The sequence below is a fragment of the Equus quagga genome, chromosome 8 (genome assembly GCF_021613505.1).
Source record: "Equus quagga isolate Etosha38 chromosome 8, UCLA_HA_Equagga_1.0, whole genome shotgun sequence".
In the NCBI taxonomy this organism is placed as follows: Eukaryota; Metazoa; Chordata; class Mammalia; order Perissodactyla; family Equidae; genus Equus; species Equus quagga.
In genome coordinates, this window is record NC_060274.1 from 50,780,112 (window position 1) to 50,793,342 (window position 13,231).

Here is a 13,231-nt window from a genome sequence, read left to right on the forward strand (position 1 = left end):
GTGCTTTCCTGTGCAGTCTACATTGTCTGCGATGAGCACGTATCATTTTCGTAATTAGATAAAAAAATAAAGGCATAGGTTTGGTTTTCTTCCGAGTAAAGAATATTAGCAGGGCCCCCAGTCAAGATATGCTAAACAAGGTCCCCCTCCCGCAGCTGCCTTGGGGCCGCCCCCGCGCAGTCAGAACCCGGGGCTGCCCTGCGCCCGCCGCCGGTGCCCCCGCCTCCCGCCCCCGCCTCCCGCCCGCGCTCGCGCTACGCTCTGGCCACAGAGCCGCGCCCTCGGGGCCCTCTCCCGGGTTCACGCGGGGCTCGGCGCCGGCGTGGTCCCTTTAACTCTCATCAGACCCCTGCGTGCGTCGGAAACCCCCCTTTCTAGATGAGGAAACGAAGACATCAGCAGTCCTATAACCCCGGCGTGGGGTGACGCTGCCGGCCACCCAGAGACTGGCCCCGCCGCCCGCGCTGCGGGGTCTCGTGTCTCCTGGACGGTGGGCGTGCGCCACGTCAGGAGCGTCTGTCCATCCGTGTCCGCCGTCGCCCCTGTGCCCATGTCCCGTCTCCTAACACGAGTGCGAAGCCGGATGCCTTCACCCAGACCGGAGGGTCACGAGACCAGCCCTTCGGAGGAGAAGAGGATGGCGAGTGCGGGGGCAGAGGTGGGCAGAGGGGGCTGATCTCCAAGGGCGGAGCACCCGGAGCTTCCTCCTAGGCTCTGGGGCTGGGACAGCGGCCGCCCGCCTGTGGAGAGGGGACAGAGAGCGAGCTGGGGGGCTGTGAGGTGGACGTGCCCTCCCCAGAAACGAACGACAGCTTCAGGGCCTGACAGACCGTTCCGGTCCGCCTCCAGGTCTCTGTGAGAGGGGGACGACTGCCTGGAAGGAGGGTCCCTGGCTTTGCGTCTCCCCAGGGGAGCGGAGAAAGGGCGGGAAGAGCCGCGCAGGGCGGCACTTGGGCAGTGTTCCTCCAGGCTTCCGCCCCCGCCCTCCTGGCACAGGAACAAGCAGAGGGAGAGACCGCCGGCCGGCCTCCCGAGGAGACGGGAGCCCTCACCACCCACCAGACTGCTCTCAGTAGATCCCCTCACCCTCCTACAGCCCCCTTCACCTTCTGTAACTCCCCTCTAGGCCCAGTCATAGCTGTGAGGTGGAAGAGGGCCTAATCGCCTTGGAGTACAACTCCTTTACATTTGAGTGGAAAGCTTGTTCAAGGGCACTCGAGTGGTCAGCAGTTTTGGGGGGATGAGGATTCTGAGGACAGGATTTCTGCAATCAATCTCTTTGTGCACCCACACTAAATCACACTGTAAAGTTCTTCCTGACAATGACAGGCATGAAGAGGTGAAACTATTGCCTTGTCCTCCCTTCAGTTGCTGATAGCAACTTCCTCCTTGCAGGGATAAGTGAGTTTCCTTGGAGAAGTTGGTGAGAGCTACAGAACTGACAGACGGAGACTTCAGGGCTGGTCCTGTCATCATCCACCAGGCTGGGAGAACCTGATCTTGGGAGCCCTCCTGAGATCCCACTAGACCTGCTGTCTCTTCCCTTGGGTGTTCCTTAACAGCACCTGGATGCCATTTCAGGACTGACCATCCAGCATCTCTGGAGATTGAAATGAAATGCTGACCTACAATGGAAGGCAGCAACCCTCACACCCAGCCTAAGGAGTGCCAGGAAGCAAGTACCCTTTTACCTCCCAAGACTGTTGATTTGTAACCTTAAGACTCTGAGCTTTGTTATCGAAACCTGCAATATCAGAGGTTTAGAGAATTGGGTTGGTTCACTAAAAGTTGTAAACTATGTCACAGGAGCTTGAATTTTACCTTCAACCTTTTATAATTAACCTGATTTTAACCTCACTGGATCGTCTTATAAGTAACCAGCCAAAATATAAGAGCTGAGCATTTTCTTATGCACTCTTGCCCCACACTGGCCAATGAAGTAGCCACTAGCCCTAGGAGTTATTGCAGACTTGAGATGCGGCTGCTCCAAGTGGAGACTGTGCTAGTGAGCATAAAATTCATACTGGATTTTGAAGAAACTATGGAAAAAAAGAATGTAACATCCCTTAATGTTTTATATTGTTACATATTGAAATGATAATATTTTGACATCTTGAGATATTATTAAATTTCACTTTTTAATGTAGGTAATGAAAATTTAATATTACATTATATTTTTAAGGGACAGCACTAGCCTAGAACATACATCTAAAAGCATTCCTCCTTGTAAAGTTTAAAGCAAGATGAAAAATTCCTTCCTTCTACAAAAACATGAGGGATTATTATTGTTTGTAAGGGCTGTGACCAGACACTTTTCAAAACTACATGCTTCTTATCAATTTCCTGTGCCTGTACAATGAGTACCCGGTCTGTGGCAAATGACTCAGGGACTTGAGGACCTCAGGACTGATGGTGATTTCCAGAGTCATGAGAGGAAGACAAAGCAGTCCTCTCCAGCAGCCATTCCTGTGACTGTTTAAAAGAGATGGAATGACTCTCCTCCTCCTCCATCATACTCCTGGGACCCGCATGTGAACACAAGTCGTCCTTCGTAGAAGTGAAGCCTGATATTCATGGCTCATGCCAGAAGGGGAAATGCAACAGGACCCAACTCTAATCCCCTTCACCTTCTTGGGCAGCAGAGGGAGGGGGGGTGTTGTGTTGATAATAATCCCTGAACCCACTACACCATTTTTAGGAGGGTTTTGTGCCCAGGAGTGGAGCAGGAGCCTTTCTGGACACCGCAGAACAGCCAATCTGAGACAGGAGCATTATAATAAAAAATTGCAGGGGAAGGTGGGACAGCAAACGAAACACCCAAAGTGATATGAACATAACAAATACTGTTTACAATTCATGGCTTGCTCTGGGGTGCTCACAGATCTCATCCTATATAAATGGTGGAGGAAAGATGGTTGCCCAAGGTTTCTCCTTCCCAGCTCCAATTGGCTCAAGACTTGCGACTGAGCAACACACCCCAGTATCTGAAGTTAAGGAGCATGGTAAGGGTGGTGGAGTGTATGGGACACCCCTCAGCTTCTTTCTTTACACGATCACGGTCTGAAAGATGAAGAATACATGGAGGATGTATTCAAAGGAGATTCTCTCCCCTTACACCATGTATCTTGTATCCTGACAGATGGGCAAAGGATTGGGTGGGAATTCACTTCCTCTTGCCACTGTGCTTAAGTTTCTCTTGCTCAGAGAAATGTGGAATGAGGGAGAGCAGAGTATTATTAACACTTGTTGAGTATCCAAATGTGCCTGATACAAGCCTATTATAATCAGCAGGTAGTATAGTTCCCATTTTATAGTTGAGGAAACTGAGACTTGAGATCATCTGGGTCATTGAGACTTAACTCACTTGCCCTAACCAACAGCAGACTCAGGACTGGAGCAAGGCTGTCCATCTTCAGAGCCAACGGTCTTTCCAAGACACCACAAGGGATAGTTATGCCTGCAAGGATTGCCCTCACATCTACTTGGTACTCTCATCTTTGGCATTAAAAGAATGTTAGAAATTAAGAATTCAAACTATTAACGATCATTTTAGCTGAGAGGTGCCTGGGCGACTGGGTTGAAAGGCTGGTGTAATCTAAGTCAGGAGAACACTTGGCTGAGCTGTTTTCCTCTAATGCCAGAGAAAACTTCCAAGGGAGGGATTTGTGGTGCTGGTCACTGGGTCATTTCTCTCAAGTCCTTGAGTTTCCATTTTGCACAGGATCTCCCTATGACCTTGGATTACGACCCAGGGGCTACAGGAAAGCTATGAGAGCCCAGACTATAAACGTTCTGACTGATTAGAAAATGTCTAACCCACTTTTTAAAATTAAATAATGATGCCAACAGCCCACCTCCCAGCACTTTCCCACACAGAGCACTCCCTTTGCAAGAAAGGGGGCTTCAGGGTCAATTCCTGCAGCCGGGGATCAGGGGTGGGGAACATGCATCTATGGCATAGTTGTTTTCTGGCATCTGCCCACGGTCCACTCCTGCTCTCTGGGCCTTCGCATGGAGTTCGACAGCTATCACCTCCCCAGCCGCCTTCTCTGCATTTTCAAATTCCATCTTCTCAGATCTGTTTTCTCCATCATTCAGTCCCAACTGCCATCTTCTATTTCAGAAATTACTCAAAATTCCTGTTCTCATACTTTTTTGCCTTGTGAGCTGATAGAGATTTCTTGAAGTTCAATGAAATTTGGGAAGGAGAGATAAAAGCGAACACTCAGTTTGCCATCGCAAGTCATGACCTCTGACTTGTAAATGACCCTGCTTCTACCTTACTGGGGAAAGCTGACCAGGTTGGGTGTCCAGATTAGCTCTGTTTTACCATGAGCAAACTGACTGACCTCTTCTGGCTTATTTCCTGTCCTGTTTTAAGACAGCAAATTATAAAATGCTTCTTTATAAACATTATTTCAATTAGTGATTCATTTAAATGCAGCCTAACTATAGCAGCTATATTCTGTGAGAGAAATACAGTTTTTGACCAGGCAGAGCTAGCTTTTAAAGTGAAGGGTCACCCACCTATGGAAGACAGATCCAGGCCCCAGGTTAACTAATGTCAGTATTAGCTGTCGGTTTACCTAATTAATGCTTCTGTCTTCCTACCAGCTTTGGATAATTTCTTCCTTAGCTAGATTTTTTTAATGTGTTGGTGAACCAAAAGTTCCTTATATTCTTTGATAGCATCTAATTTCCAGTTCTCCTGAGATTGGGAGAACGCCACTTCACTCCTACCCCTAACCCAACTGAACTAATGACCCCCACTCACTCTTCCTTATTAGAAACTTCATCTCTACCCTCTTTCCCACTCCCCAGCAAAACAATCAAAGCACATGCCCAAATTTATTTTTATTTTGCATACATAGGAAACAGGACCCTATCGAAAGAGAACAAAAAAGAGAAATGAGCCACATGTTGCAGAGGAAAAACATGCACAGATCTGCTCCAAGTTCACTCCTAACCACTGACTCTATGGGACTCCAACACACCAGGAGCTGGACTCACTTTAAGAGGGGGGCATAATCCACCAACGGCACGGAGGAGACGAGACGACAGGAAAATGTCATCACACATGAGATTTCCACACACAGTATGTGTTCACTGTAGCAGGTTCTCACCCAGGTGCAAGGGAAAACAAAATTTATCTTACACACATGGGAATGTGAAATTGTGGAGCACTACCTAAATCATTCAGTCTCATAACATCATTTGCTATCAAAAAGGTAAACAAAACTTAGTAATGGACATTTGGGTGCCTATTCAGCAGCACCCTGATCCACTTTCAGGGGCAGCTCTTAGTGTGCTTCTTTATTAAAACAACTAAAGGGAGAAATTGAAGTTAAAAATGCAAAACAAATGACCTGGGGGAAGAGAAACTTTTTGGATCCATGTTTGGTTGTAAACAGCAAATGTTGTGCTTTGTCGTCTCATCTGAAATCAAGGACCTGAGTGTGGGAAGGTACTGCACTCAGGGAGAGGAGTTGGAGGTCACATGAGGGTGCTCAGAGACACCGGCAGCAGCATCTGTGTGCACAAGAGTGTTCTTTTGGCTCCAAGCATTTCTCATGGAATTCCCCAGGAGGCTCCCAGATTCTCCATCCTTAGAAGAAGGTAGGTCTGAGTGGTCACCACAGCCCCATTCTGATTCCTCATCCCTACTCCATATATAGGTGTCCCAGCAGAGCAGGCACACCAAGACTCTAGTCTGGGGGATGAAAAGCACTCAGTATCCACTCCAGCGAGATGTCCAGATGCTCAAGTTCAAAGAGTAGCAATTTCTCAAGAGGCTCTGATTAGGATTCGTTCATTTAAAAACAAGCCCCCCATCAGTCCCTCGCCTCTCCCCTCCCCGCTGCCCATCCTAATACTACACACGTACCAGGACCTACATGTCTTGGCTATGCTGCTTCACCTTCTACACGTCACCGGTCAGGTCTTGGTCTGGGTTTAAATACACTATCAGTACTACTCACTACTCAGAGGAACAGGACTTCCTTGCTCACTGTCAGCAACCCTGGTGACTCCTTGTAAGATCCTGGGAGGAGATATGTTTCTTAGCCACCATGTGCATTTCCAACCACATCTTCTTTATTCTAATTTTGATTAAGTTGTCAGTGAAATCAATTCAGCACTTTTTGAAGAAATTTACCTGCAGTCCTGGGATTTAGCTTTCCTGTCTTTTTCTCAGCAAGCTGCTCCTCTTCAGAGTGCAACGCACACCTGCTGAGATCAAATAAACCAAGGTCCCGGCCTATCCAACAGCAGGCTTGAAGCCCTGCTGCGACACTTCTCTCCCAGGGGTGATAAGACTTCTCAGATGTGCCTTTCTGCTTTGAAAGTGTCCATCAAAATCCAGCACCAGAGCTGCCTCAGGGAAGAGAGTGGAGACCTCTGGTCTTGGTCAAAGACCAGGGAGCTGCTGACATCTAGGGAAGACACACTCAAGACTGACCTGGAAGGACAGAACTCTACACGAGCTTCCATAAATGAACTAAAAAGGGGGAAATGTTTTTTTCCCCCCAAGTCTGACCAAGAGCTCATAAAATGCAGTGTTCCAGTTTGGGGCAGGAAGCCATTTCCCATTTAAATAAATTTCCTTAGTGATTTTCCAATAGCCGGAGACATCCAACTTGGCCTGATTCTGGATCCTCATCCACTTGAAGGGAAAGCCATACATAGAGCTCTCCCACCCTGGCTGTGCAGACGGGAAGCCTCTCTCCTCTTCAGTAAGTGAGTGGAGATAGAAAAGGGCTAAGAGGCTTCTTCTCCACCAAATGTCTCTCTAACAGCTGCTTGAAGAGGAAGACTGACAGGACAACAGGCTCAAACAGCTGACCCCATGGGGCCTCTTTCTGCCAGGCTGCTGGCTGTGTGCAGGGCCTTTCCATCTGGTGGGAAGAAGCTTGCCTGGGAGGAGCACCTGGCCCCCTCCATGTGCTCACTGTGCTTACCCACACACACCGGCTCTGCCCTGACTCCTCCTCTTGGTCTCTCTCTCCTAAGGATCTGGGTATGCCACTCTAAGGAGCTGACCCTTGGAGACTGTCCACACTCTGCCAGAGCACAGATTATATCAGAAACGGAAGGAGCAGAGGAGACAGAGGGTGATTTCAAATATTGGTCCTCCATAGAAAACTTGAAAGGGAGCTGTGCTTGCTTTGAAGAGATCAAAGAGGAATTTTCCCTCAGTAGTTCATAAGACCATTCCTGGAAGTGAACATTGATGAGGACAGGGAAGGTGGAGTGACAGCACCTCTCCCTGGCAACTGTCGCACAGGCAGGTGTCAGGCAGCACTCCTGCTACTTGGCCTTCACCACCTGTTCATAAGGGGGTGGGGGAGTGTTGCAGTAGGAAGGGGGTGGTGGGTAGGCTGTGCTTCCCTGGGGTGAGTTGGGTTGGACCTGGAAAGCCATCGCCATGGGATTCCCGGCAGGATTCATCCCCAGTCCTCCAGGGTCACTGTAATACGGCAGCCCCGGCTGCTGGGATCCTGAAAGACAGACCAGTACATGTGAGCACAGCAGAGAAAACCCACTGCCCATCATACCCAGAGCACGGCCAGGCTACAGGGGCTGTGGAGACCACCACCCCAATCATTCACTCAAGGGCCAACATGCCCAGACACAGTGGCCACCTGGGATAAGGGACAAACGAGTGACACACAAGTCCTCGGCTTCATGGAGCTTCTGCTCTCCTGGGATGCAGACGACTGACAGCACACACAAAATCACGAGGGTGGCTAAGTGACAGGAAGGACTTAATAGAATCAGGCCTGGTACAGGGCAGTGGCATGGATGTCGCTGATCGAAGCCTGAATGATAACCAAGGCAGCTCTGTGAAAAGCTGGGGCAGTGCGTGCTGAACAAATCTCCAACCAGGAGGGCCATGCACACTCTAGAGTCAAGAAAACTCACGATCCCATAAGGGAAGTCAATCCACAGCTAACTATGGAAGAACTGGGAAAAGGACCCTGGTTTCCTCTCAGCCAGAACTGTCACTGGCTGCTTCACAAGCCCTCTCAGAACACGGTTTGCTGAAGAACATTTCTAAAGTACTGCCTCCATTCCCACCTGCTGGCTTGCATTTTATCAGGATGGAGACTACCTGTCATTCAGATGAGCCCAAGTTCAAAGATAGGGAGACAACCTAAGGGACAGATGCCAGCAGAGCAGTGTGGGGAATCAGAATTTGCCATCCCAAAATGCATCTCTTTGGCTTGATTATTTTTAAAGACAAATAGACTCTAAAGGAAACTTTGCCCTTCCCCCTAACTAGCTAAAAGAATTTAAGATAGAAGGCTCTGTCCCAGAAAGGAGCTATCACCATAGATAATTCTAGGTGTGGTAGACAGGAAGGCATGTAGCAAGGGTGATTTTATCAAAAGATCTCTTTTGGGTCCTAGTGTCTATAGATGGCCCAGCAAACATTTGTCTTTTAAACATTTGCTTTTCCATCTCCAGGTAAATTATCTTCCTTCCCTTTGAAGTCCCAAACCACTACACCCAACATCCCAACATCCTCCTTTGTCTTTAGCTGAAGATGGTATTTAAGGTGGTGGCTTCTGCCATTTTGGTGAGTTACTCAGTTTTCCTGGGTTTCTCCCATGTATACATGTTATTAAACTTTGTTTGGTTTTCCCCTGTTATTCTGTCTCACGTCAATTTAATTATTAGAATAGACACAAGGACCTAGAGGGCAGAGGAATAGTTTTTCCTCCTCTACAGTAGGTTGACGGGTCTATGGAGTCTCTGTTTCCCCTTGATGCTGCTGGAGACTCTCTTCTCCAGGGTGAGGCTATGACATGTAAGCTGGCTCCCCACCTTCAGGCCAGGATGCAGGACATGGGGGTCCAATGGGCTCACAAGGTGATGGGAGGGAACAGGCCGGTCATCCTGCCCTAAGTCTAGCCCCAATTCTCATTTTAATGGGTAGAAATATCTATGCTGCTGCTTTGGAGCCAATTTTTTAGATCACTTTACTCCGATCATGTTGATAACACTAGAGAATTCTGACCATATAAATAATCAAGGAAAGAAACTGGGAGCTTTGGGTGTTTCCTGGGCCAAGCTAATTTTGTGAGGAGACTCAAGTCTGAGTTAGGCCTCATTTAACACAGGGAGATATTCAGAGCATCATAAAAGCCATCCTGTATAAATATTGTGTAGGGCTTTTTTTTTTTGCAAATTCCCCTCTGCCACAGTTTAAGTGAATAAAGGTTTGATTCCTGGAAAGATGCCCACCAAGGTGTGCAAGTTGTCTCAAACCTCTAAAGCTGACATAAGTCAGTTCTTGGAAGTCTACAAATGTGCTGAAGGAGAGAATGTAGAACAGAAACATAAGGTCAGAAATGCACTCCAGGGTGTCACTAAAGCAATCAGCCAGAGATGCCACCTTTATCACCATCACTGCATCCAGCCCCTGTGCAGCCCGACAGCACCTGTCTCTATTGGTGCTTCTTCCTGCTGCCTTAGGACATATTTATTTACAAGCCTATGACCAGCCATGACCATGAGTTTCTCAAGGGCAGAAATTATGTTTTATTTACCTCTGGATCCCTTTATATTTCATACACATAAAAAGTTAAAGGTTTTTTTAGAAGAAGCTATTGTAATTATCCAGGAAAGACATGATATGAGAGAAGAATTTGAATATGAGAGAAGAAACGAGGAGGAGAGAATGAGAGAGTTAGTCAGGAGGTATAACCAAAAGACCTGGGGACCAACTTGACATGGAATGCTGGAGGATGGAGAAGAGGTCTAAATAGAAAAGACCCTGGTTTCTGGTTTCCATAATGGGGCCCACCAAGCAAGACAGGGGCACAGGAGAAGGGCGGGCTGACGGAAGTTCCACGCTGGACCTGCTGGAGCTGAGGCAGCCCTGGGAGCCCTTTGTGTAGAAGTGGTAACAAAGACATGGGTGTAGTTAAAACCACCTAGGAAGTGTGCAGGGAGGGAGAAAAGACAACGGCTGAGGAGAGAATTGTGAGAACAACATTCAACATGGGAAAAGAACACAAAACATTTAAGGTAGATGAGAAGGGTGCAAAGGAGACTGGGAAAAAACAGCGAAAATAGTGAAGTAAGAGTTGTGTCATGGCAGCAAAAGGAAAGGAGAATTTTTAAGAAGGAAGATGGGATTTGTACTCCACAAAGTGGAAGAGAGATCAAAATAAGAACTGCGCATTTTTAATGGATGTGGCATTTGGGATTTTTATGCCTTTACTCAATAGTTTTAGTACAATGGTAGGTATAAAACTCCAACTACAGTGGGCAAAGAGCTACTCCAGGAGAGGGGTGAAGACTGGATAAAGTGGATAGGTGGCAGCAAAAGGGATGCAAGGCAAAGGAAGATGTATTGCTAAAGATGGGAAATGCCTGGAGCACGTTTATAGGGTGTGGGGACATCCTATAAGTGAGAGGATTTCTAGGGGAGAATATAAATCAGTGAGGGCAGGGAGCTTTATAAGGTCTCGTTCCAAATTTGGACCCCACTGCCTAGCAAAGAGCCTGGTGCACAGGAGGGCAACTGAAATGTTGTGTCCAATGGGCAAAGAGTATGTCAAGAAGAAGCACCAGCGAGCCACGGTTGTGTGGGAAGGAGGAACAGGGTGCTCATGGCAGACAGCCTCAATGCTGAGTAAAACAGGGTACAGGTTATTTGAGCAGATGGATTCCAAAGTCCTCACAGAAGAGATGATCACAGATGGTAGCAAAATAGTGACAAAGAGTGACAGAGTCAACTGGTATGGGATTCAGTGTGGTGAGGACTCTACACACAGGGGGAGAAGAATATAAAAGCGATGGGCAGGAGCCAAGGGGACACCAGCACTATCCCCTTACCTGACAGGGGTGGAACATAGGATAAGAGAACTAGCTCTTCAATTCTGAAGGTTTATGGTATATGGCTCAGTTAGAGAAAGGAAATATATGGAGCATTCTATGAAGAAGCTGGAGTTACAGGAAGACAGCCTCTCCAGCAGGCAAAGAGACAGGATCAGGAGAGGTGAGAGAAACAATGGCAGCCACACAGCTGCACCTTCTGTTTCCTCAGCATTAAGTGTCTAGGATGCCAATCTGCACTGCATTTGTATTATCTGGGGATGGGATGGGATGGGGACAGAAAAGGGATAGGAACGAGATGGGGTGATATTGTGATTTATAATAAGAAATATATGTTTGGTCTTCATCCCCATTTCCGGCACAGAGCTCTTTCTAAAACCCTTGTAATTTCCTGTGATGAGAGCCATAGAGGTGTCTCTGGTGTTAATGAAGTGACTTTTGGACTACCCCTCAGGATGGGGGCTGGCTGCCAGGAGAATCAACCACGTGATTAGAAAGGTGGGACTGGCATTCCCCCTGCCCTGTCCCCCCAGGAGAGAAGGGCTAGAGGTTGAATCAGTCACCAATGATCAATGATTTACTGAATCATACCTATGTATTGAATCCTCCATAAAAACCCCAAAGGATTGGGGTCAGAGAGTTGCTGGGTTGGTGAACACGTGGAGATTTGGGGAGAGTGGCTCCTAGAGAGGGCATGGGAGATCCATGCCCCTTTCCCCATACCTCATCCTATGCATCTCTTCCATCTGGCTGTTCCTGAGTTATATACTTTTATAATAAACCAGTAATCTAGCAAGTAAAATGCTTCTCTCAGTTCTGAGAGCTGCTCTAGCAAATTAATTGAACCCAAGGAGGAACACAGGAAAACCAAGCAACTTGCCAAAACAGTCAAAGCCCTCACCTTAAATACCATTCTCAGCTAAAGAAAAAAGAAGGTGTTGGGGGTGGGGAGAATGAGGGACTTCAAAGGGAAGGAAGGCAAGTCACACATAGGTGAAAAGGAGCAAAGGTTTAGAAAACAAGTGTTTGGCTACACAGAAACAGAAGAACACAGAGGGGAGCCCAAGAAACAGGTTTTTCTAAGTTCCTCCTTGTCTACCATGTAGTTCATGTTATGCTAAGGTGATAGCTTGCTTCCTGAGACAGGTTTCTTTTTATTTGAATTCTTTTAGGGAGTTAAGGGGGAGGTAACAAGAAAAACTCTCTCAGTCTTTTGCTTCTTAAGAATAATCAGCCTAAAGTAATCCTCATGTTAAAGAGACACATTTTGGGGTGGCAAATTTGGTTTCCCTCAGTACTCTCTATGAGATTTCCACAATGAGGAAATTGCCTAACGATGCATATCTCAGATGGTATCCCCGTTATTAAGCAACGTGTGACTATTCATTTTGCTAAACTGTCTCAGCTACTAAAAGTATTTTTCAGTTTATTCTCTAGGACTTTTTTTTAGGCATATAACGACATATTGTTTATAAATAGAGATAGTTTTGCTTCTCCTACCTAATGGTTAAATATTATTTTCATGTTAATATTTTAGCCAGAAATTCTAGAAAAATGTTAAGTATTGATGATACTAAATATCCTAATTTTAATGGGAATACTTTTACTGTTGCAGTAAATAGGATGTTGGCAGTATGTCTAGAGTACAAATTTAGTTCATTCAGCAATTACTTACTGAACATTTCCATTCAAAAGGCACAGGTGGTAACATTGGAGGTATAATTGAGGACTTTGTCTTGCCTTCAAGGACTCTCAAGGAACACTCACACGTCTTTATTATTTTAAGGAAAAGCCTTACGTTACTAGTTACATTAATAGTTTACACTATATTACCAGCTTTAAAAGAGTTTTGATAAGGAATGCATATTGAATTTTATCAACAGCCTTCTCAGGATATACTAGGATACTGATTGCTTTTTTTTTTTTTTTTTGCATTTTTTATTGTTATAAAATACACAAAACATAAAATTTACCATCTTAACCATTTTTAAGTTTACAATTTAATGGTATTAAATACACTCACATTGTTGTGCAACCATCACCATGATACATCCCCATGATTCTTTTCATCTTGTAAAGTTGCAACTCTATATCCATTAAACAATAACCCTCTATTATCCATTCCCCCCAGTCCCAGGCAACCACCATTATACTTTCTGTCTGTGATTTTGACTCCTCTAAGTACTGCATATAAATGGAATCACACAATATTTGTCTTTTTATGACTGGCTTATTTCACTGAGAACAGGATCTTCCAAGGGCATCCATGTTGTAGCATGTCAGAAATCCTACCTTTTTAAGGCTGAATTAATATTCCATTGTATGTATATGCCACCTTTTGCTTAACCATTCATCTCTCTATGGACACTTGGGTTGCTTCCACGTT

General features: G+C 46.3%; 1 protein-coding gene and 1 long non-coding RNA gene across 2 annotated transcripts in view; one reads left to right on the forward strand and one right to left on the reverse strand.

Annotated features, from left to right (window-relative positions):
• The first annotated feature begins 325 nt into the window (after positions 1-325).
• LOC124243872 (uncharacterized) lies at positions 326-1,800 on the forward strand. Its single transcript, XR_006889796.1, has 2 exons — positions 326-658; positions 1,396-1,800. It is a non-coding gene; the product is annotated as an uncharacterized LOC124243872 (long non-coding RNA).
• A 3,034-nt stretch (positions 1,801-4,834) lies between these two features.
• VOPP1 (VOPP1 WW domain binding protein) overlaps positions 4,835-13,231 on the reverse strand; it is a 119,009-nt gene continuing 110,612 nt past the window's right edge. The window contains exon 5 of the mRNA XM_046669922.1: positions 4,835-7,496. Within this exon, the coding sequence (XP_046525878.1) occupies positions 7,306-7,496 (191 nt within the window). The 3' untranslated portion in view covers positions 4,835-7,305. The remainder of the gene's footprint in view (positions 7,497-13,231) is intronic.